The sequence below is a fragment of the Cnephaeus nilssonii genome (genome assembly GCF_951640355.1).
Source record: "Cnephaeus nilssonii genome assembly, chromosome: 10".
NCBI classification, from domain to species: domain Eukaryota; kingdom Metazoa; phylum Chordata; class Mammalia; order Chiroptera; family Vespertilionidae; genus Cnephaeus; species Cnephaeus nilssonii.
In genome coordinates this window covers 47,115,694-47,139,539 of record NC_137081.1, presented here as the reverse complement: position 1 = coordinate 47,139,539, position 23,846 = coordinate 47,115,694, and the positions used below count along the sequence as shown (strand labels likewise).

The following is a 23,846-nucleotide window of genomic DNA, read 5'->3' as shown; positions in this document are numbered from 1 at the left end:
TACCAAGTTGCTTTCTAAAATGACTGTACTGCCCTGGCCAGGTAGCTCAGTTGGGCATCTGATACGCCAAGGTTTCTGGGTTTGAATCCCAGGCACATACAAGAAGCAACCAATGAATGCATAAATGCTATCAATGGAACAACAAATAATGTTTTTTCCTCTCTCTCTAAAAAACAAATAAACAAAACCCCCAAACACTTAAAAACAAATATTTACGCTAACATCCTCTATCACTCTGCCGGACACAGCAACCCAACTTCTTGGGGAGGGCAGAGGAGTAGGGGCGGGACTACCACGCGTCATCACGCGGCGCCGGCGCCCCGCCAGCCTCTGCGCTCCCGAGGCCGCGCGGCCGTGGCCACTCGCACTCGGGCGCAAGGGCTGCCGGGACAGTCCCCATCTTCTTTGCGCGCGCGTTAGAAGAGGCGACGCGGCGGAGGCGAGGCGTTCTCAGCGATCCTGTGGCCCGGCTCTGCGGGACCGGGACCTTAAAGGTGAGCAACTTCCGGGGCTAACGAGGAGGAGGAACAAAAGGCCCTGCGTTGCGTGGAGCACCGCGGCGCGTTCCCTGTCTTTGCTGCCTCATGCTGGCCGCCTCGGCGTCTCTCCTTCCTCAGGTTCGGGTCCTGGGCCGCGTGGGCCGCGGCCGGAGGCGGCGCGCTGGCCCGGGAGGGGAGAGGGGCCCCTGAGGGGAATGCTGGAGCCTGGGGTTCTGCGCACGCGAGCCAGGGCTGCTTTGGGACGGGTCCCTGGCGGGGCCTTTGGACAGAAGCTGCCCGCATCCCCTCTGCGCCTTGGAAGTTTCCCATCTTGGCCGCCTTGCGGTGGCGCCTCGGGCGGACGTTTGGGGCCACCCATGTGAGTCTCCGGGGAGGTCGGCGCGGCGGAACTCCGCAGGGCTCCTTGGATGCCGTGGGGCCGAGTGGAGGCCCGAGAATCGGGGCTGTGGGTGTTCCCCTGGCGAACCTCTCGGCTTCCTATAGGGTCTTCTTCATTCACTCACGTCAAGGCGTCTGTGCGAAATGTTCACTGTGGCTAATGTCTCACATCGTGTTTTACATTCTGGGAAAGACTAGGATGGAGCCAAGTTCCAGAATTGGGTAGGCCGGGAAGTCTTGTAGAGTCCTTTATCTCCCCCTTTGTTTTCCAAGGGGCCCTACATCATGGTAAAAACTTAGGAATGTAGATTGTGGTCGGCAATCCAGCGTGTATGGTTGAGCAGACTTGGTAGTGGGATGTGCACCATATAGAAATCCCTACGGCAAGAGCTTCCAGAGTGCCTCCGTCCAGTTCATTGTGTAGTAATTCCAGTGTCTACGCGAGGCCTCCCAGAGGTGTACCAGCGAGGGAGTCAGCTAACGGCAGATACTCTCGATGAGGTCCTGTGTACTTGTGTACAACGTGGATGCCTGGGTGGTTTCATAGAGCACCGGAGGCCAGTAACTTGAAGTGAGGAGACGTGGTTTTGTGTTCCTAGCAAATCAACCTCAGCCTCATTCTTCCTGCACTCCTAAGCAGAAATCTGGGTAGCCAATAAATACATTAGAGAATGAGTAGGCATACTGTATCCCAGCTTATCCTTGTTTCAGTGTCTGCAGGCTTTCAAGTTGTCACTTCATAGGCTTCTTTAATGTACAGCATCTAATTGGACCCTGGCAATAATATGTGAATTCCCCCCCCCCTAAAGTTATGATACTTAATCTTGGCTGATAAAGATTTCAGTCAGTCATCTGTGACTGATTTTAAAAGAAATTTGACCCACACCAAACAAGTGGGACTGAGATCCATAATGAAGATAACCGCTTGCTTTGTTACAGAAGAGGGAGCAGTGATTTACTGAGAGGGGTGTGCACCTTTTCACTTTTCCATCACTTATTCCAAAGTTTTCTTTTGTTGAGATTTGAGAATTGAGTAGAGAAACTAAAAATTATTGATTTCTTTTTAAAGAAAACAATGGGATATTGATAACTTTAAAACATTTTTTTCTGATCTTGAGTTTTATGCTAAAAAAATAACAATAATACCAATTTGAAAAAATTTACAGGTAGCCACAATGGCTGAAAATGGTGATGAAAAAATGGCTGCCCTGGAGGCCAAAATCTGTCATCAAATTGAGGTATGGTCCTTGTACTATTCAACTGTGAGAACAAGCTCTTTGAAAGGAAATTTAGGGCCTCTTAACAAATACAGAAAGAACATTTAATTTCGGTTATATATTGACCCATTATTCAATACTTGGCTTGTCTTTGATTCTTGGGATTAGTTGTACATATAATAATACAACTGTTTTATATTGGTGGAGCCAGTTTATGAAACTCAAAGACGACAAGACATTTCAAAAGATAACATTGTAGACTAATGTTACTTACCTTTTTTCTTTAGTTTCCTAGTCTATAAAGTGAGGATAATAGTACCTTCCTCATAAGGTGGCTGTGAGGGTTACATTTAATAAAATGTAAAACATATAGCAGAGTGCCTGGCACTTAATAAGGTAACATAATTCTTTGTGAAGTACCTTCCCTGTTAAATAGCACTTGATATCTTTGAAGATCTTCCTTGTTTTTCCTGCCCAAGTAGTTCTCAGCTGTTGTAACTTTTAACAGAATATTTGTTTGCGAAGTCCAGTTAGCATTTTTTTTTGTCTTGTATTGACAAGTTGAAGCTTTAAAATAATGGCTGCTGTGGGTAATGTCTTAGTTTATATTTTATGTTTTTACTGAAAAACTTCATATTACTTGGTGTGTTTTTGGCAATTCTCAGAACTGTTTTTTAAAAAGTTTTACTTTGTCATTTAAAATTTCCTATATTGCAATATTTTGTACTAATTTCTTGTGAAGAAAATTATAAATTATTCAGTTTTAATATTTAGAGTAATAACAAGATGCACATAGAAAACGTTAATGATGTCCCTTCTATAACCTGTCACCTCTCAGATCCCACCTCCTGAGGTAATCAAGGTTAAAGCCCAATGAATACACTTTTACACTTTGGTCAGTGCTGACACTAACATAGTTTTTATTTCCTTCCCTTTCCTCCACCAAACATGGGATACAATATACCCAATTCTCTATTTGATATGTAGGGTATTTCCAATATTTTAGCTATAACAGTTTTATCATGATATCTTTATATATAAATTAAACATGTTTACTGATTTAAGGGTTATACACATTTTTAAAAAACTTTCAATAATTAAGGCCAATTTACATCTCTGCCTGCATGACCATTTCTCAGTACTCAGACCAATACTAAGTATACTTGTTTTTAGAATTCCGGCCAATTTGTCAGGTGAAAAATGCTATTTCATTAATTTATATTTCTTTGATTAATAATGAATTGAACTTAGGCTTATAGTACATGTTTAGTTTTAGTGATTTTTTAAATGTCCTTTATTCATTTTTCTATCAGTGTTTTCTGGAGTTTTTTCTTCCCCCTTGATTCCTAAGAATTATTAACAGACTTCTGTGTTTGTCTTATTTTTGTCATCCCAAGTAGTCACACTTGGACCTTTTCATGTATAGTTTTTCCTTTTTTTTTTTACTGAGAAAGGGTGCTTCTATGCTTAAATTAGATATACACTTTTAACTTTTAAAAATTGGAGTGATTAACCAGTTTATTCCAGGTTTTAAATTTATTTTTTCCACACTGATTTGAAGCAAGAGGTTTTTTTATATACTAAATCCTTAGGTATATTTTTATTTGTTGTTGACATATCTGTTAATTACATTGTTTAATCAAGTTTTAGTTTTACCTTTTTGTTAAATTTGTATTATAAATATTTAATTCTGATATCTTTAGGAGGAAATATTTATTGCCGCATAAGTTCTGACATGTATTTTTTAAAATATGTTTTTATTGATTTTAGAGAGAAAGGAAGAATGAGGAGGGGAGAGAGAAAGAGAAACATTGATTGGCTGCCTCCTGCACCCCCCACTGGGGGTCAAGCCTGAAACCCAGACACGTGCCCTGACTGGGAATAGAACTGGCGACCTTTTGGTGCATGGGGCGACGTGCAACCAAACGAACAATACTGGCCAGGGCATGACGTGTATTTTTAAAGAATATTACTTAGTGATGTGACAGTAATTTAAATAAAACCCTCCAGAGTTGGAGTCAATATTTTACAATGACCTGAAATATATTGTAATTATCTTGCAGTATTATTTTGGTGATTTCAATTTGCCACGGGACAAATTTTTAAAGGAACAAATCAAACTGGATGAAGGCTGGGTACCTTTGGAAATAATGATAAAATTTAATAGGTAAAAACCTTTTAAAAACCATCTTTAGATTTTCTGTTAACAAGTGCTAGTACTAAGTCTTACAGTGTTTTTATACATATTCTTCAGGTTAAACCGTCTAACAACAGACTTTAATGTAATAGTAGAAGCATTGAGCAAATCAAAGGCAGAACTCATGGAAATAAGTGAAGATAAAACCAAAATCAGAAGATCTCCAAACAAACCTCTCCCTGAAGTGACTGATGAGTATAAAAATGATGTAAAAAACAGATCTGTTTATATTGTAAGTGGGCCTTTAATGCACTTAATTATAACTTATTTATTTAGAAAGAATGGATGGTAGAGTTGGTGAGAATAAGGGCTCAGCAATCATAGCTTCACTACTTATTATATGTCCCTCACCACCTACTTTATGTTCTTAATCTCTTTAAGCCTTATCTTTATAAATGGGGATAATATTTTTACCTTATAGAAGTATTGTGAGAATCAAATGAAAAACCCATATACTCTTGGGTAAAATATTTACCATATAAACACCCAGTGTATATCACCTATTCTTATTTGTCATCAGCTAAACTTGATAGCAATTTTTTTTAGTATATTAATTTTTAAGTATTTTTTATTCTGGAAAATTTCAGACATACAAAAGTAGATTGGATATATAATGTACAATTAACACCTGATGAATCTTGTCCTGTCCCTGTTTCAACTGGATTATTTTTTCTACAACTGGATTATTTTTTCTACAACTGGATTATTTTGAATTGAATCCCAGATAAAAGAGTCACTCTTACTGTACTGGATAGCAATAACTCTTAACCAGAGCTGTCAAACATTTGAGAGAGGGAGGGATGGATGGATATCTTGGCTTCATTTCAAGACAAAAGGATTCAGAATTTCTGGCTAATTGTTTACCTGAGAAGTCATTTGTACATTTCTTGCTACTCACAGAAAGGCTTCCCTACTGATGCAACCCTTGATGACATAAAAGAATGGTTAGAAGATAAAGGTCAAGTACTAAATATTCAGATGAGAAGAACTTTGCATAAAGCATTTAAGGTATGGTTGTATGATGTAACAGACTTTTTCTAGTTGAAAAAATATATGGGACATAACTAAAAAAAAAAAAATCTTTCTTCCCCTTTTAAAAGGGATCAATATTTGCTGTGTTTGATAGCATTGAATCTGCTAAAAAGTTTGTGGAGACACCTGGACAAAAATACAAAGACACAGATCTGCTAATACTTTTCAAGTAAGTCTTTTTGCGGATGTTTCTTCTGGCCACTTATTTATGTGGAATTGACACACTGGGGTAAGGAATATGGAATAACATCCTCTATAAGTCCAGTAGTTTTGGTATCCATAGGATTCTTTGAGAAATGCTTGAAATTTGTTTAGTGGAAACTTAATCCTTTGAAAATACATAGAAATGTTTATTAATACCTTTTCTCTGTTAGCAATTAGTAAACAAGGCTAAGTTTTAGGACTTTGCATCTAAAATTTATAATCAGACTGGATACTAAAATTTGGGCTTTTGGTGTTAGAGAATAAATCACTGTACAATTTTTATCTGTTCTCAGTCTATATGCTTGTATTTTATATAGTACAAAGGATTATGTAATAGATATTTGGATCACATTTTTTAATGTGTGTGTCTAAAAGCTTGGACAAACCAGAGCATTTGCATGATAAATTTAGATGGAGGACCATAATCTCCTACTTTTGCATTATATAGTAGTATAAGTTTTCTCTCCTTACCGCAACCAGCATGGCTAGAGAGCGGATGAGTCCTGAGTAGTGGCGACGGGGGATTGAGAAAAAGAAAGAGATAGACCCGAACACTAGGGAAAGCTGGGACCAGGTGGAACGCTGCCCTCTGATGGAGAGACAATGACCCAGAGCTGGTGCAGCGCGTTTATTAGATACAGCATAATACCAGGAAGTTTTACTAGAGTTTAGGACAGTGATGGGCAACCTTTTGAGCTTGGTGTGTCAAACTTCGCCAAAAAACTGAGCATAACTTGGGTAGTGTGTCCCTTTGAGGAAAAAACATTATTTCGCGATGTTTATAGTTTAAATAACATAAATGTTTCATCCTCCGCATGCGGCCGCCTCAGCGGCCACGTGTCATCAGAAATGGCACTGACACGCGTGTCAGAGGTTCGCCATCACTGGTTTAGGACAAAGGAAATTATGTGAAATCATGGTTAAGGATCAAGCTGCAATTCTTCATTCATGTGGCTTCTTTGTCATTGTCACTCCTGGCTGAGCCCGGATAATTGCATCCATTCCTGGCGTCTGGCTGAACTTGGATAACGAAACCCACCCCCTGGCACCTGAGCTAAAGGTTAGGCCAACAACATACCTGCCTCTGGCAAGGTATGTTTCTAGGACGTGGCTCTGCCGACGCCACTGGACTCGGCCACCAATCAGCTCATGTGCCTTCCCAGGCGCTCTCTACAACATAGTATTCTAAATATGCTGTGTACTAAACTGGACTTAGAGATGCACTGTGATGAATCATGCTCAGTGTTACACTCTCAAGTGTTTTTTAGTCTTCACCCGAGGGTATGTTTGTTTTTAAACAGAACATGATTATATTTAATACACAAGTTTGATACAACAAAAAAGTAAAACACCAGAGTAAAATAATAACAAAAAACATGGTATTTCATTTGCAATGCATGAGAAATGCTTAACATCGTTAGTCATAAACAAGCTCTTAAAAATCAGTGACAGAGACACTATAATGCAAGGAAACTGGAAAAAATAATGTAAGTGCTGATTAAGCATATACGATGATTTTGCTGAGCAGTAATGAAGAATAATTTCTCTGTAGTATCACAGTGAGCAGAATAAAGAACTGACACCTAATAATATTCAATTTTGAACAGTATTGTACAGTTTGAACTCTCGTAAACACTGGGAGGCAGATTGAGAGAAGTATCTATAATTAGGGGCCGAGGATATGTTTTTACTGATTAGACTGGGGGAGCGTGGACATTGATGTGAGAGAGAGCATCTGTGGGTTGCCTCCCATATGTGCCCTGACCAGGGATCGAACCTAAAACTTAGGTATTTTCCCTGATAGGAATTGAACCCACTATCCTTTGGTATATAGGACGACGCTCCAACGGAGCCACCCGGCCAGGGCCCCTCAACAAATATTTTTTAATGTGATTTTTATAATTGTTCTTATTCTTGGGTCCAGGGAGGGGTTTTAGAATTTTCTCCTTTTGTGAAACGAACACTAAGAAAACTCTGAAACTTACATAACTTCTAGTTTACTTTTTAAAAAAATACATGAATGAGCCCTAGTTGGTTTGGCTCAGTAGATAGAGCGTCAACCTGTGGACTGAAGGGTCCTGGGTTTGATTCCGGTCAGGGGCACATGCCTGGGTTGCCGACTCCGTCCCCAGTGTGGGGTGTGTAGGAGGCAGCCAATTGATGATTCGTTGATGTTTCTATCTCTCCCTTCCTCTCTGAAATCAATAAAAAATATACTTAAAAAATACATGAATGATAAATGAAAACCAATATGAGATTGTTAATGGATATGGAATTTCTTTCTGGGGTCATGAAAATGTTTTGAAATTAGATAATAGTGATGGTTGTACAATCTGAATATATTAAAAGGCATTGAATTATACACTTTAAAATGGTGAATTTTATGGCATGTGAATTACTTCTTAGTAAATCTGTTATTTAAAAAAATACAAGAGTAATAACTTTCTTTGAATTTTTAGGTAATTATGTTGATAGAAAAAAATGTAACATTCTTTATACCATGTCTTAAATAATTCAAAATAATTTGAAATCTTTGTTCTCATGAATTTAGCCTCTATATTTTGTGTCCTTTAGGGAAGATTACTTTGCAAAGAAAAATGAAGAAAGAAAGCAAAATAAAGTGGAAGCTAAATTACGAGCTAAAAAGTAAGTAAATAGAGTTAATAGAACATTTTAATTTCTTAAATCTTTACCAAGGTAGATAGTGGTTCTGGGAAATGGGGCTGCTGATGAGCATTGAAATGAGTAGCAATAGGCTTACTTAACCTTTTCCTCATGAAACATTGGGGTCTTAAACTGCCTTGATAATCTGGGGCCACATTGTATGTGCTAGTATTAGACAATCAGAAATTCTAAGGACTGGCTTTGGTTAAGTTTAGTGATCATGATCAAGGTTATCTTCACCGTGATTTAATTTTCTCATATAGAAAATGGAAAATTCTAATTATATTTTTATTTGTAGAGAGCAAGAAGAAAAACGAAAGTTAGCAGAAAATGCTGAAATGGTAAGTATATGTTACTGATATCTAAGAATTTAAAGTTATGAAAATAAAAGATCTGAGGACTTTCCAGAAAATATGTAAGCAAGTCTGTAGTCATTACACTAAAGTACTATTGGCTAAAATTATTATTTATCCAGAGGTGATTTAGTAAACAGGCTAATATAACTAAAACATATAACTAATTAAATTTTACTTGTTGGAGAAAGTAGTTAAATCAAAAGCCATTGTAGAACAAAGGATGAAATGTACCAACTATTAAAGTACTTAAAAATAGCATTTTAGTTTCTAGTCTTTTCCTTGTATAGGTATAGAGTGGTGTAAGCTATTTTTGATTTGTGTTTGCTTTTAAGAAACTTATTTCCTTGTATGTTTTTATAGAAATCTCTGGAAGAAAAGATTGGCTGCTTGTTGAAATTTTCAGGGGACCTAGATGATCAGACCTGTAGAGAAGATTTGCACATCCTTTTCTCAAATCATGGTGAAATAAAATGGATAGACTTTGTCAGAGGAGCAAAAGAGGTTTGGAAACATTCATTCATATGCTTTATGCCAATGTTGAAAAATCCACAGAAATTTACCTTTTAGATGAAATAATTAGTAGAGAGAAAGCAAATTTTCATTGTTTATGCAAATAGTTTCTCTTTAACTAATTGTCCATTTTGTTATTGCTTTGACTCCATGTGATATCTGTATTTTGTATTTAAAAAAATATTTTTATTGATTTTTAGAGAAAAGGGAATGGGGAAAGAGGTAGAAATATTGATCGGCTGCCTCCTGCACGCCCCCTACTGGGGATGGAGCCTGCAACCTGGGCAAGTGCCCTGACCGGGAATTGAACCAGTGATCTGGTGCATGAGTCTACTCTCAACCACTGAGCCATATTGGCCGGGTGATAGCTGATATTTTCTGTTATGCTGTAAATAATTGTTGGATCAGTGACTGCAAGTTTTGTAGTATCTTCCTTCTTGATGTTCACTAAAATTCATTGAAACTGGTAATGGCATGGAAGATTTTGCAGGCTAGGAAAAATTACTTTGAAGGTATTAACTGTGAGACTAAAAACTTAAGGGTGTGGCTTTTTGTCTTTGGTGTAGGGAATAATTCTATTTAAAGAAAAAGCTAAGGAAGCACTGGATAAAGCCAAAGATGCAAATAATGGTAACCTTCAATTAAGGAACAAAGAAGTGACATGGGAAGTACTAGATGGAGATGTGGAAAAAGAAGCATTGAAAAAAATCATAGACGATCAACAAGAATCCCTAAACAAATGGAAGTCAAAAGGTTATTAGTTCTGATTTTTTTCTGAGTTTGGATATTTACTTATTTGCTTGAGTAAAAAGTATAATAGGTGTTCAAAGACAGTGACAGGATATTTAAAACATTTCTTTACTGATTTCTCAATTGTCTCTCTAGGTCGCAGATTTAAAGGAAAAGGAAAGGGAAATAAAGTTGCCCAGACTGGGTCTGCTAAAGGAAAAGTACAGTTCCAGGGCAAGAAAACTAAATTTGATAGTGATGATGAACATGATGAAAATGGTGCATCTGGTAAGTTTTTCTAAGTCCTTTGGTACTTACATGAGAAATTATTTGTGGGAGAGAATAGTGATGTGGTTATTCAGTTTCTGTCTGAGTGGCATTGTTGGATTGCAATTTACCCTGGTTGTGCTGTTCCAAACATCATAACAAGGGTGTTTGGAAGTTAAGGTTAGAGAGCAGAAGGTGTGTACTACAAGAAAAGCCTTTTCTCATTGGTAATTGTGTTCCTTACTAAAATAGAGTAAACCTTACAATGAACTTAACAAAAATTAATTCTGTTATTGTATAGGACCAGTAAAAAGAGCAAGAGAAGAAACAGACAAAGAAGAACCTGCATCAAAACAGCAGAAAACAGAAAATGGTGCCGGAGACCAGTAGTTTAGTAAACAAATTTTGTATTCATTTTAATTAGGTTTTTAGCTGCATTTGTCTTTGGAGGCTTTTAAAAAGAAAACCGAATTAGGTCCACTTCAATGTCTACCTGTAAGAAAGGAAAATTTTTTTATTGTTTAGCTTGTCTTTTTGTTATCCAAATGAGGATTTTTTTTAATGTACAGTTGTATGTTATTCAGATGATTCAAATATCAAAAGAAAGATTCTTGTACTAAATTGCCTTTGTAATATGAGAATGTATTAGTACAAATGAATAAAATATATACTATATAAAAAGAGCAAAAACTTAAGTTTATTTTTTCTTTTTTTGCCCAAAGTATTTGAGAAATAATTTATCTTAAACCAGAGTATTGGCTGTTGATTATAGGCTGTTCCATAATCTGTCTCCCAGGCTGGCTTTCTTGTATTTACTCAGGCAACTTGATAACATAAGAATTAATTACTTATTGTAAAGTTCAAGAGACTTACTGATTTCTTTTTATGAAATTTGTATGATGCTGGCAGGTCATATCTCAGCTCTGTTAAAAAAAAGACAAAAAAAAGCCACCTAAGGATAAAAACTATATTTCTAAGCATTTACCACCCTTGACTAAAAAAAAACCCCCACGAATTAAGAAAGCACTAAATGCTGGTAAACTGAAGATTTTAGACCTGTCACTTTAACTTGGTATCCAAGGACTGCCATGATATATCCCCAAGGTTACCCATGGCAAGTTGAGTTTGGCATTTCTGCTATTTTGGTAATTTATACCAAAATTTGAGGTTATAGGGAAGAGTTTAGAAGCATTACAAGTGGACAAAAGTATATCCTATGAAAATGATAGGATAGTACCTTCCTATTTTTAGTTTCCTAATCAATAGCTAGCAATCTCATAAGTATGCTTATTTTAAAATTTTATTGTCTGGATTTTAGTAATGGTAGTAAGTAGCCATTATTTTCCCACTATGCTCTCAAATGAAAACCAATTTTTTTCATATTCTTCCTTTATAAGGATAATGTAGGTCCTCCAAACTTATTACTAATCCATTTTAGAGTGATGGCAATGAATCTACCTACCCCTTCATATTTTACAACATAAATTCTAACTCTAGGTCACAGCTCTCAAATTTTAATGTGAATTGAGGTGCAAGTTATAATTCAGTAGATCTGAGTGGAGCCTGAAATTCTGCAAGTCTAACAAGCTCCCGAGGGATGTCAATGGTGATGATCTAAAACTACATTTGGAGTAGCAAGGCTCTGGTTTGGTATTATACTGGAATTGTTCTAAGGTGTTCCATGTTGCATATTCTAATAACTTAAACTACATAAGGAATGACAATACTGAATATAATAGAAAGACTGACCTTTTACACATTATATTAAGAACAGTAATAGATCTAGTTATATGGTTACCACCACCGTCCTAGTTCATAGTTTATTATCGTGTAAAAACATTTCCCCTTATTGTACTCTTATTTCAGACTTTTCAAAATTATTTGGATTACAGTTAGCTTCTAGTTGTATGCTTTCCCTATTTTAATGTTTGTGAATATTCAGTTTACTAATAAAAATGTACCAAGCATGATTTACTCAGTGTGGATGATTATATTCTATCCCCTACTAAAAAAAAAGCTGCATGTTATTTGACTTCAGGGGCAATTAGAAAATTGAAATACAGGTGATCCAGCCCTAGCTGGTTTGGCTCAGTGGATAGGGCATTGGCCTGCGGACTGAAGGGTCCCGGGTTCGATTCCAGGCAAGGACACATGCCTGGGTTGCAGGCTCAATCCCCAGTAGGGGGGTGTGCAGGAGGCAGCTGATCAATGATTCTCTCTCATCATTGATGTTTCTATCTCTCTCCCTTCTCTGAAATAAACACTGTATATTTTATAAAAAAGGGCAGCAATGGTTTAAAAAAAAACAAACAAGAGACAGGTGATCCAGGCATAATCTGGTGGTATTTTCCATGAATGGATTTCAAACTGAGGTCTGACCAACTCAACCCAAGCTTTTCAGTCACTATGAAGCTATAAAGGGTCTGAGCCTGGAGTGACCAAATACTTGGGTACTCTTAGAAGTTTTCAGTAAAATGCAATACCATAAATTGGGACAGTCTTAGACAAACATTGATACCCCCCCTTTACTCCATTTGCAACACTAAAAAATGTGATTTACAGTACCTTCTCAGCACCTGTATAAAAATTCTGGTTTGGCTAATGCATTTTGGCTTTCTTAGATAGGATTTAGATTTGTTTTATGAGAAACTTAAAAACTCTTACCTGCAATGATGTCTATCTTGATTTTCCATTCTGCAGCTTTCTTTTGAATATGCTGAACATAATAACATGTTAATGTGAACTGATTTGTAAATATTTTTAAATTGCTTTTTACTAATACTTGGTATTAAGTTTTCAAAAAATTCAAGCTTTTAAAACTTCATTAGAATTTAGATCCTTAAATTTTTTCAACTGAATGGATCATGTTTAGAAAATAAACCAAGCCATTTCAATATATTTAACCATCTAAGCCAAAGTACATATTTAAATAAAATACAAGTCACAAAGCAGTTATTTCAGAAATACATCAAAGTGTACAATGTAGCCATGGTTTCTGCAGCATTATTTCATCAATATATATAACTATCCTGGAAACCATTCAACAGAGATCTATGTACGTGGTCAGTGGCAGTATGGGATAGTAGAAAAGAACATGGTCTCTGGAACCAGACAGCCTGCAACTGAACTGCTGCTCTGCTACTTACCAGCTTTGTAACCCTGAGCTACTCATTCTTTTTGTGCCTCAGTTTCTTCATCTGTTAAATGAGGATAATAATGGTATGTCTCATCTGATTGTTGAGGAATATGAAAAGTGCTTTGAACTGTCCTGGCACACAGTAAGTACTAAATATTAACTACTTATAGGTCTAAAATTCTTGAGCTACTTCATAAAATTTTTGATTAATTTGTTATAAAAACTGCTTTATGAATTTTTAAAAACAATATACACAAATTTCAACCTAAATGGAAAAAAAGTTGCCCATAATCCCCTAAATAAATTATGTGCAGAATTTGCTAGAAATACTAGAAATCTAGAGCTATTAACATTTTTTAAATATATTTTATTAACTTTTTACAGAGAGGAAGGGAGAGGGATAGAGAGTTAGAAACATCGATGAGAGAGAAACATCGATCAGCTGCCTCCTGCACACCACCTACTGGGGTTGTGCCCGCAACCAAGGTACATGCCCTTGACCGGAATTGAACCTGGGACCCTTCAGTCCGCAGGCCGACGCTCTTTCCACTGAGCCAAACCGGTTAAGGGCTTAACATTTTGTATAAGCATTTTATTCATGTTGATAGTATGATTAAGCTGGTTGATAAACTATTTAACTTTCCCTAAATTTTAGGGAAACATTTTCATTATAAACAATACCGACACTGTGTTTGTATATGTAGTTTTTTCTTGAATTTAATAAATATTCCGCCAAAACCGGTTTGGCTCAGTGGATAGAGCGTCAGCCTGCGGACTGAAAGGTCCCAGGTTCGATTCCGGTCAAGGGCATGTACGTTGGTTGCGGGCACATCCCCAGTGGGGTGTGTGCAGGAGGCAGCTGGTCGATGTTTCTCTCTCATCGATGTTTCTAACTCTCTATCTCTCTCCCTTTCTCTCTGTAAAAAATCAATAAAATATATAAAAAAAAAAAAATAAAAAAAAAAATAAATATTCCTAGTTTTGGTATATTTTCCCATTTTTGAGATCTAGAATTTCTGTATAATAAATATAGACTTGTCTGGCCAGTATTGCTCAGTGGTTGAGCATTGACTTAGGGACCAGGAGGTCACAGTTCAATTCCCAGTTGGAGCACATGCCCAGGTTTTGTCTAGTATTTAGATTTATTTACCAGTAAATTTCACAGCAAATCCTTACAACACTCATGATTTCAAAAGTAAATGACAGGCCGAAACCAGTTTGGCTCAGTGGATAGAGCGTTGGCCTGTGGACTGAAGGGTCCCAGGTTCGATTCCGGTCAAGGGCATGTACCTTGGTTGCAGGCACATCCCCAGTGGGGTGTGTGCAGGAGGCAGCTGATCGGTGTTTCTCTCTCATTGATGTTTCTAACTATCCCTCTCCCTTCCTCTCTGTAAAAAAATCAATAAAATATATTAAAAAAAAAAAAAAAAGAATATCATGATGATTTGAACTTACTTCTCTCGTTGAGGATTTGTGTAAAGAATATACTGCTGTTCTTGCCATTTCCAAAGCAGTCTTTAGAAATGCCATATCTGTTCCTGTTAACAGTAGAAAAAGCTCCAATTTAAATTATATACCTGTTATCAAAATAGAAGATTAAATGAATACCAGGTAGTAGTAAATATAAAAATAGCCACTTCAAATTCTGCAAAAAGGGTACAAATAAGTAAAATATCCAAATATAAGTTGATAGAATAAAACCAGAAGTATAATGTCATATTTGAATAAGGATAAAGAAAAAAATTTAGTATCATATTCCAAATTAATAACTTTCAAAGAGGGGAGAAAGGAATAGAGTAGTAATTAGAATCAGGTGGGGGGGTGCAAGGAGGACTTTTTAAAACTATGCATGTCTTTTCCTCTTACTGATTTCCTACCCTCCTTGCACACAGCATTCACACAAAGCTACAGTGAGTCACTGTTACTGATGGACACATGATGAAATCCTTGGGTGTGTTAAGGTATAAAAAGAGGTTCTAGCCCTAGCTGATTTGGCTCAGTGGATAGAGCGTCGGCCTGCGACTGCAGGTTCGCTCCCCAGTAGGGTGTGCAGGAGGCAGCTGATCAGTGATTCTCTCTCATCATTGATGTTTCTCTCTCTCTCCCCCTCTCCATTCCTCTCTGAAATAAATAAAAATATATACTAAAACAAACAAAAGAAAGGTTCTAGCCTTGGATGGCATGCTTTAGTGGTTAGAGCGTCGGCCCAAGAATAGAAGAGTCTCGAGTTCTATTCCAGTCAAGGGCATATACCTGGGTTGCAGGTTCCACACCCAGGCTGGGGTGCGTGGGAGAGGCAACCATTTGATACGAGTCTCACATTGATCTTTCTCCCCCCCCTCCCTTCCATTCTCTCTAAAATCAATGGAAAAAATATCCTCCAGGATTAACCAAAAAAAAAAAAAAAAAAAAGGAGGTTCTAAAAGTATAAAATACTTTATAGGATTCACTAGAGGCCCGGTGCATGAAATTCGTGCACGGAGGGGGGTTGTCCCTCAGCCCAGCCTGTACCCTCGCCAATATGGGACCCCTCAAGGGATGTCTGACTGCCCGTTTAGGCCCGACCCTGGTGGGATCGGGCCTAAACGGGCAGTCAGACATCCCTCTCACAATCCAGGACTGCTGACTCCCAACTGCTTGCTTGCCTGCCTTCCTGATTGCCCCTAACCGCTTCTGCCTGCCAGTCTGATCACCCCCTAACCACTCTGCTGCCAGCCTGTTTGCCCCCAACTTCCCTCCTCTGCCGGCCTGGTCACCCCTGACTGCCCTCTCCTGCAGGGTTGATCACCTCCAACTGCCCTCCCTTGCAGGCTTGGTCCCTCTCAACTGCCCTCTCTTGCAGGCCGGGTGCCTCCCAACTGCCGTCTCCTGCTGGCCATCTTGTGTCCACATGGGGGCAGGATCTTTGACCACATGGGGGCAGCTATATTGTGTGTTGCAGTGATGAATAATCTGCAGATTACTCTTTTATTAGATAGGATAGAGGCCTGGTACAGGGGTGGGGGCCAGCTGGTTTGCCCTGAAGGGTGTCCCGGATCAGGTGGGGGTTCCCTTGGGGCGTGGGGCGGCCTGAGCGAGGGGCCTGTGGTGGTTTGCAGGCTGGCCACGCCCCCTGGCAACCCAAGCAGAGGCCCTGGTATCTGGAATTTATTTACATTCTACAATTGAAACTTTGTAGCCTGGAGCGGAGCCAAGCCTGGGGCTCCCTCCGAGGCCAGCAGCCCTTTGTGTTGGGGTTATAATTGAAACTTTGTTGCCTTAAGCGGGTGGGCCCGGCCAGGGTGTGCGGAAAGCTTTGCTTCCCCTGTTGCCGGCGGCAACCCTGGCCTGCTCTCTCAAGCTCCATTCTGCCGCCATTTGTTTGAATTTGTTTACCTTCTATAATTGAAACTTTGTAGCTTGAGTGGAGGCTTAGGCCTGGCCAGGGCAGGCAGAAAGCTTGGCTTCCTCTGTTACCTAGGAAACCTTGCTCTCTGTGGCTGTAGCCATCTTGGTTTGGGTTAATTTGCATGCTTGCTCTGATTGGATGGTGGATGTGGCTTGTGGGTGTGTTGGAGGTGTGGTCAATTTGCATATTTGTCTATTATTAGATAGGATAATCATTCATAAAAGGCAGGTAAATCATTATTGAAACCAGATGGAGTATAAAAATATTTTTTTCATTTAATACAAATTTGTGAAAACAAAGATTGAAAAATTCAATTCCCTATCCATGCATTAAACAAATTGAAATTGTAATAACTATAAATAAGAGATTGGTATATTTACTGTAGAGTGATAAAATCACTTAACCTGAACAATCAATGAGCAACTGGTTTTTAAAACCAATATACCTGAGTTTTGTTACTAACCTTTATTATTTTTGGTTCCAAAAGGAGGATTCATAATTACTGTATCAAACGACTTGGACATTCTGTTAGATAATGAGCACAACACATCACATTGAACCATGTCGACATTTGTTAACTCGAACTCTTCCACATTCCTATTAAATATTTCCAATGCATCTTCATCTATGTCAAATCCAACACACAATCTGTAAATACAAAACATAGACAAAGACCGACTATTTATGGCTTCCAAGTTAAAACAATAACAATAAAAACCATAACCTTTTTAACTCAACTGGCAAAGAGTGAGTGAGTGTTACCTTTCAACAGCATGATTTCCCAATCTGGCAGGGGTTGGAAACTCAGGTTTGTATACAAGGGAGACATCTGCCTGCTGGTGTTACTGTTTTGTTCTGTTTTTTTTTTTTTTTTTAGTTTGTTCTGCTCATTCAAAATGAACTCATTATCAGATTCTCAACCCCCTCACTTCATTCTATAGAGTCCCATAAATATAACCAGTTGATCATATTTATGCTTATTAAAGCCACCCCATACCAAATAATATATACTGGACCTACCCTGCTCCTAACATTGCAGTTCCGATGCTGAGTACTCCACAACCACATCCTAGATCTGCAACCACTTTATTTTCAATGTCATCATATGTATTATGAATTGTATAGAGCATACATGCTAAAAGATCAAAAAACATTAGAGAAGAAGCAAGTTGATGACCAAAATCCAATTTGTGCAAATGACTCGTTAAAACAATTTGTCTTTCATTATCTAGTCCTCCCCCAAATGGTACCCCAGAATGTAAGACATAAAACTTGGTATGTAATACAAGGTCCCACAAAATAAAATAAAACCCATACCAGTGGTTCCCCAAAATTAGTCTCTGCTGACAATGCCAAGAATGACAAAACTTTGAGGTAAATGAGAAAAATAAGGTCAATGTTTCCGCCCCCCCCCAACCTGTTCAAAACATTGCCATCCACACACATATGTCAGTTAACTTTGATGTTGAAATATTTTTATGAAAGGATGGGAAGAGTAAATAAGTTTTAAAAATATCTTCCCTTGTTAATATATAAATTTGGCAACCCTATATCGATGTCCAAAATTATTTTGAAATTTTACTGATTTGTGAAATCTGTAAGTCCAGGAACCACAGCATTAACATTAAAATGGCACAGAACTTTTTTGCAATAAATTTGTCACTAGGTACCATAAGCTTAAACTAGAATGGGAAAGGAAAAAACTAAACCCACAATATAGCTTTTAGATTCACATATTCAGACACATATTTATGATCTACAGACATATATTCATAATCTACTAATAAGACATGATAGAACTATTGAGCTGTAGAGCAGAAGCTACTGAGATTGGAAAGGGATATTTCAAATACACAAAGGTCTGGTATATGCTGAAGGTTACTCATGAGTAAGATCAATCATATCTCCCTTTGGATATATGAGCCCTACAAGGATTACTGACCGACCATCACTGATGCCCCAGGATCCAATAGTTTTATCAAAAATACAATTATGGGACATCTCAGGCTGACTGTGCTGTCCTGATTATAGCTGCAGGTGTTAGTGACTTTGGAGCTGGTAAAGAATTAGCACATCCATGTGCATGTTACAACTGGTCTTTTAAAAAGCCGAATTCCACTTAGAAACCCTATAACCTGAGATATTAAATAAGTCATTATCTAAATTGAGTAAACTGGTCTTAATATTTGGTTGAAATTATGACAGTATGTTGGAGTTAAGTTCCTTAACATTCACTGGCAGCTTAGAAACAGAACTATGTTGGAGCTGTATGAGTTTCCTCCTTGCAGGTGTTGCCAACAAATTAATTTTCTTAAGACTCACTAATGACTTTGACAATACATTTACTAAATATGAATGGTTTTTCCTGTATTCTCTCCTGTATTACTGGTATCAGTCTCTCAGATCAAGCAACACTACTGATTCTCACTCAGTCCATTTTTAAAATTGAAATGCATCCTCATATTTAAATAGCACCTATTCTGGATTTGTTAAAAGCCCTTCAGCTAGCCAGCTCTAGTATTCATTTCTAGGACAGAGTATAGCATAGAATCTGTGCTGACAATTCCTTGCAAAAGGAAATTGATCCCTATTTTACAAATATTTACTGAGCTCCTAACTAGTATCTGAAACTCTTCATGCACTGGGAACTGTGTGAAAAAGACCAATTCTTTGCCCTTAAGGAGTTTATAGTGTAATGAGAGAAACAAACACATTCAAAAGATGTCTGACAGTATTAAAGGCATGCAAAACCCAAACAGTAAAATGACAACGTGTGTGTCTGTGTGTGGGGTGTCTTTAGCTGTGGTGTCAAGGAAGTCCTCTCTAATGTGATATGTAATCTTTCAGCAGATTTCCTCTGGACGTTCTTTGTATGTAAATAACTGTTCTCATTTCATTATGGAGTGAGTAGACAGACAGGACTAACCTACCCGCGAAGCAAAGGCGCGGTCACCAGCCGCCCTACCTGCAATGTGCGGCCTGGTGGGATACTGTTCTAGAAGTAACTTGGGCTTTTCGAATGCATCCACTTGTTGCAGGCGACTCTCTAGTTCTTTAAGTCTTAATTTCTTCATTTTTTAAAAAAAGTGTGGATTCTCAGGCTTTAACGGCACCGGATCTGCAGAGAAATTAGTTTAACCTGAATTTCCCGTGCCCCCAAGCCCCCAAGCCCCCGCCCATTTATCAGCGCCGCGGGCCGAGGGGCCCGGCAGGGGACCACTGACTGTAAGGACACACCGGCCCAGGCCGCGTGCGTCTCCTCCCGGCGCAATCGCCGAGCGGAGTCTTCCGCCAGCCTCTGAGCAGCCTGCCTACAGGGTATCCCGCGCCGATCTCAGGATCCTCGATCAGCGGCGGCTCCAGCCCGGGTTTCACGCACCGTGTCGGGGTATTTCAAGAGGTTGCTAGCGCCAGGGCTGGGGCCGGAAGCGCCGCTAACCAAGCGCACTCGCGTTCGTCCCAGTGCTCGCTCCGAGCTGCAACCGCGGCCTGGCTCACGGGTTCCGCCGGCGACTCAGTCTTCATCCACCTCCACTTGCGCCCTTCTCGCAGCGCCCCAGCCGGGTTCCACCCCCCCCCCCCCTCCCCTGCCCCCCGCCTGTTACACTCAAAGGATAGGGAACAAAGAGGGTGAAAATGATGAGGAAAATGATGGGGAAAAGAGGGTGAAAGTCACGGTCACTTTGTTTTAATGCCTAGTGTAGCCCTTTCTGCCCTCAGTCTCCCACACTCCCCTCTCAAAAAGCAGCCATCTGCTCACCTTTGCCTCCTTGGTCACGAGCATGCCCTATTTATTATAACTTTGTTTCCCTCTTTTTAGGTCACCCGTGTCACTTACCTCAACTCTCACAGGGTAGGGATGTCAGAGAAGCCCAAAGAAGAGAGAGTTTAAATAAAGAAATAGGTAGTAGTGTGAAATGCTGGAAAGAGGTCAGGCTTTCATAGAGTAGAGCAGAAATCAATTTGTAGTGGATTTTGAACTGAATGAAAGGTTCGGAAGTAGAAAGAGTAAATGTGAACAAGTATTAAGAAATGTGGCTACGAAAAGGGGAGTGAGAATTGTTGATGGATTTGCTTAGGGGAAGCTTTCGAACAGGTTAAAGCTAATAGAAAGGCAGGGATTCAATATACAAGAAAGAGGATATTGGATGGAGTTAGGATCCTGAGAAGTAGATTCTGTGCTTAAGTGAAAGGATTGCCTTTAATCTTCGAAATGGACCCTTCTTTTCATTATTAAAGGAAGAAAAAGAGGTGTGGGCGGATGCCCTAGCTCAGTGGTCGGCAAACTCATTAGTCAACAGAGGCAAATATCAACAGTACAGCGATTGAAATTTCTTTTGAGAGCCAAATTTTTTAAACTTAAACTTCTACTAACGCCACTTCTTCAAAATAGACTCGCCCAGGCCGTGGTATTTTGTGGAAGAGCCACACTCAAGGGGCCAAAGAGCCGCATGTGGCTCGCGAGCCGCAGTTTGCCGACCACGGCCCTAGCTGGTTTGTCTCAGTGAATAGAGCCTCGGCCTGCTGACTGGAGACTCCGGGGTTCAATTCCAGTCAAGAGCACATGCGCGGGTTGTGGGCTTGATCCCCAGTAGGGGCCGTGCAGGAGGCAGCTGATCAATGATTCTCTCTCATCATTGATGTTTCTCTCTCTCTCCCTCTCCCTTCCTCTCTGAAATACATATATATATATATATATATATATATATATATATATATATATATATATATAAAATTATATATATATATATTTATTGTGAAAATAATAATGTATATATATGGATGGTTGAGAATAAAGTTGAGGAAGTGGAGTCTGAGGATGCTGTTTCCTGTGAAAAGTAGAATTCAAAGTTATCTGTTGTGAGGATTAAATAAGTTAATACATAAACGTTCTAGCCCTAATCGGTTTGGCTCAGTGGAAAGAGCGTCGGCCTGTGGACTGAAGGGTTCCAGGTTTGATTCTGATCAAGGGTATGTACCTTGGTTGCGGGCACATCCCCAGTGGGGGGTGTGCAGGAGGCAGCTGATCGATGTTTCTCTCTCATCGATGTTTCTAACTCTCTATTCCTCTCCCTTCCCCTCTGTAAAAAATCAATAAAACATATATTTTTTAAAAAGTTCTTACCCATAAAGTTAGTACATAAAGTTCTTTGTCACATAACAAATGCCCAATAGTTTTTGTTGGTATTTGTTGAGAGGGAGGTGGTTGGGGTAAGGAGTTTGAATCAAATGGATGATTGAAAGTAGCCGGATATATGGAAAGAAAACAAACCTATCTGCGGTTGAAAACATTTTTTCCTTTTAAAAGTTGATTTAAAATTTTTATTTTTAGATAACTGTAAATTCATATACAATCATAAGAAATAACATGTAGAGATTCTGTATATTTTTTACTCAGTTTTCCCCAATAATAACACTGCAAAACTATAGTATCACAACCAGGATATTGACAGATACAGTCAAGACACAGTATTTCCATCACCACAAAGATCCTTCATGTGGCATCATTTTAGCTTCCTATAAGCAATGTCTGACCAAGTTCCTGTAACCTAGTTCTCCATATCCTCACCAACACTTATTTTTCATTTTTTAAATTATAGCCATCCTATCAGGTATGAAGTAGCAATTAATTGTGGTTTGATTTACATTTCCCTGATGAACATTTTAAAATATGCTTCTTGATAATTTCTATAGCTTCTTTGGATAAATAACAATCCAAACCCTTTGCTTATTTCAAAATTGGGTTATTCATGTTTTTATTGTTGAGTTGTAAGAGTTCTTTGTATATTCTACATACTTGATCCTTAGCAGTTATATACTAGTAGTCTGTAAATATTTTCTCCCATTCTGTGGGTTGTCTTTTTACTTTCTTTAAAAAAAATAAATTTTTATTGATTTCAGAGAGGAAGGGAGAGGGAGAGATAGAAACATCCGTGGTGAGAGAGAATCATTGATTGGCTGCCTCCTGCATGCCCTCTACTGGGGACTGAGCATGCAACCCGGTCATGTGCCCTGACTGGGAATTGAACCTTGTCCTCTTGGTTCATAGGTCGATGCTCAACCACTGAGTCACACTGGCCAGGCTATTTTATTCTTTTTGAAGCAGTTGTAAATGGGATTGTTCTTTTTAGTTTCCTTTTCTGATAGTTCATTATTGGTGTATAAAAATGCAACTGATTTCATTATTTTGTATCCTACTTTACTGAACTCATTTATCAGTTCTAATAGTTTTTGGTGTAATCTTTAGAGATCTCTATATACAATATCATGCCATCTGCAAATAATGACAGTTTTACTTCTTACTTTCCAACTTGGATGCCTTTTTATTTCTTCTTCTTGTCTGATTGCTGTGGCTAGGACTTCCAGTTCTATGTTGAATAAGTGTGGTGAAAGTAGACATCCTGTCTTGTTCCTGATCTTAAGGGAAATGCTCATAGTTTTTGCCCATTGAGTATAATGCTGGCTGTGGGTGAAAGTTTGTAACTCTTAACTGTTTCTTTTAATAAATAGAAATTTTAAGTTAACTCATTTTGTTAGTCTTTATTTTGTGGTTAGTACTTTGTTTTTTTCCCCACTCCCAGATTATAAGTAATAATAATTGTAACGACAATAATACTGTATTTGTAGATTAGGTTACAATATATAATATGCTTCCATCAGTGTGTAAGCTTAGTGTAAGGAGCATTGTATGTGAATGGTGTTCCCTAGGTTTGTGTCATGCTAAGCCATGCCATGGACCATGTGTTTTGTTCACAGTAATTAGTAGGAGCTCAACAAACATTTATTGAATTAATTTGCTGTATGAATAGGGCAGTGGGTAAAAATCTTCTGGTCTTTAGTAGGGATGCAGAGAAGGAAACTTTCCTTGGATTAAAAAAAAAAGAACGGAGGAAAAGAAAAGTAGGACAACTTGTAATGGTATTGAATGATAATAAAAAAAGACCCCAGGGAGTTGTCAAGCATTCACAACCTTGGAAAAGTTGCTCCTGTAGAGGAGCTAAAATAGGTCAAACACTTAATGCACTGTCATGCTTTTTTCCTCCAAAATATTTCTAAAGCACAACTTGACAAAATTACTAAAATGTCTTTGCTTCAATATTAAACAAATGAGAGACTGGCAGTAAGTATAGTTGCAAGGTAGCTATTAAGGTAGGAAGGAAGGAAGGAAGGAAGGAAGGAAGGAAGGAAGGAAGGAAGGAAGGAAGGAAGGAAGGAGAAAGACAGGCACACTCAGGAACAATGAATGGTTTTTCTACCAGGGTTTGTTC

The 23,846-nt window shown here is 38.5% G+C and overlaps 2 protein-coding genes across 8 annotated transcripts; one reads left to right on the top strand and one right to left on the bottom strand.

Moving 5' to 3' along the window:
* Nucleotides 1–345: 345 nt before the first annotated feature.
* SSB (small RNA binding exonuclease protection factor La) lies at nucleotides 346–12,024 on the top strand. 4 transcript variants are annotated; one of them, XM_079781959.1, is made up of 12 exons: nucleotides 346–494; nucleotides 2,045–2,116; nucleotides 4,159–4,262; nucleotides 4,350–4,524; nucleotides 5,193–5,300; nucleotides 5,393–5,493; nucleotides 8,103–8,174; nucleotides 8,491–8,533; nucleotides 8,909–9,049; nucleotides 9,625–9,811; nucleotides 9,944–10,075; nucleotides 10,356–12,024. In XM_079781959.1, exons 2-12 carry the CDS (start codon nucleotides 2,054–2,056, stop codon nucleotides 10,442–10,444), a joined length of 1,215 nt encoding a protein of 404 aa, XP_079638085.1. In that variant the 5' UTR covers nucleotides 346–494; nucleotides 2,045–2,053; the 3' UTR covers nucleotides 10,445–12,024. The 4 variants fall into 4 exon arrangements, with proteins under 4 accessions (XP_079638085.1, XP_079638086.1, XP_079638084.1 ...); XM_079781958.1 differs by having other exon boundaries at nucleotides 483–617; XM_079781960.1 differs by lacking the exon at nucleotides 4,159–4,262.
* METTL5 (methyltransferase 5, N6-adenosine) lies at nucleotides 10,464–20,008 on the bottom strand. Of its 4 annotated transcripts, none has more exons than XM_079781969.1 (8): nucleotides 19,958–20,008; nucleotides 19,544–19,696; nucleotides 17,599–17,713; nucleotides 17,042–17,226; nucleotides 14,646–14,728; nucleotides 12,719–12,770; nucleotides 10,928–10,977; nucleotides 10,464–10,547 (listed from the first exon to the last, which is right to left on the bottom strand). In XM_079781969.1, the coding sequence occupies exons 2-8, from the start codon at nucleotides 19,650–19,652 to the stop codon at nucleotides 10,509–10,511; spliced, it is 633 nt and encodes a 210-aa protein (XP_079638095.1). In that variant the 5' UTR covers nucleotides 19,653–19,696; nucleotides 19,958–20,008; the 3' UTR covers nucleotides 10,464–10,508. The 4 variants fall into 4 exon arrangements, with proteins under 4 accessions (XP_079638095.1, XP_079638094.1, XP_079638093.1 ...); XM_079781968.1 differs by having other exon boundaries at nucleotides 19,803–19,999; XM_079781967.1 differs by having other exon boundaries at nucleotides 19,816–19,999.
* Between the last annotated feature and the right edge of the window lie 3,838 nt (nucleotides 20,009–23,846).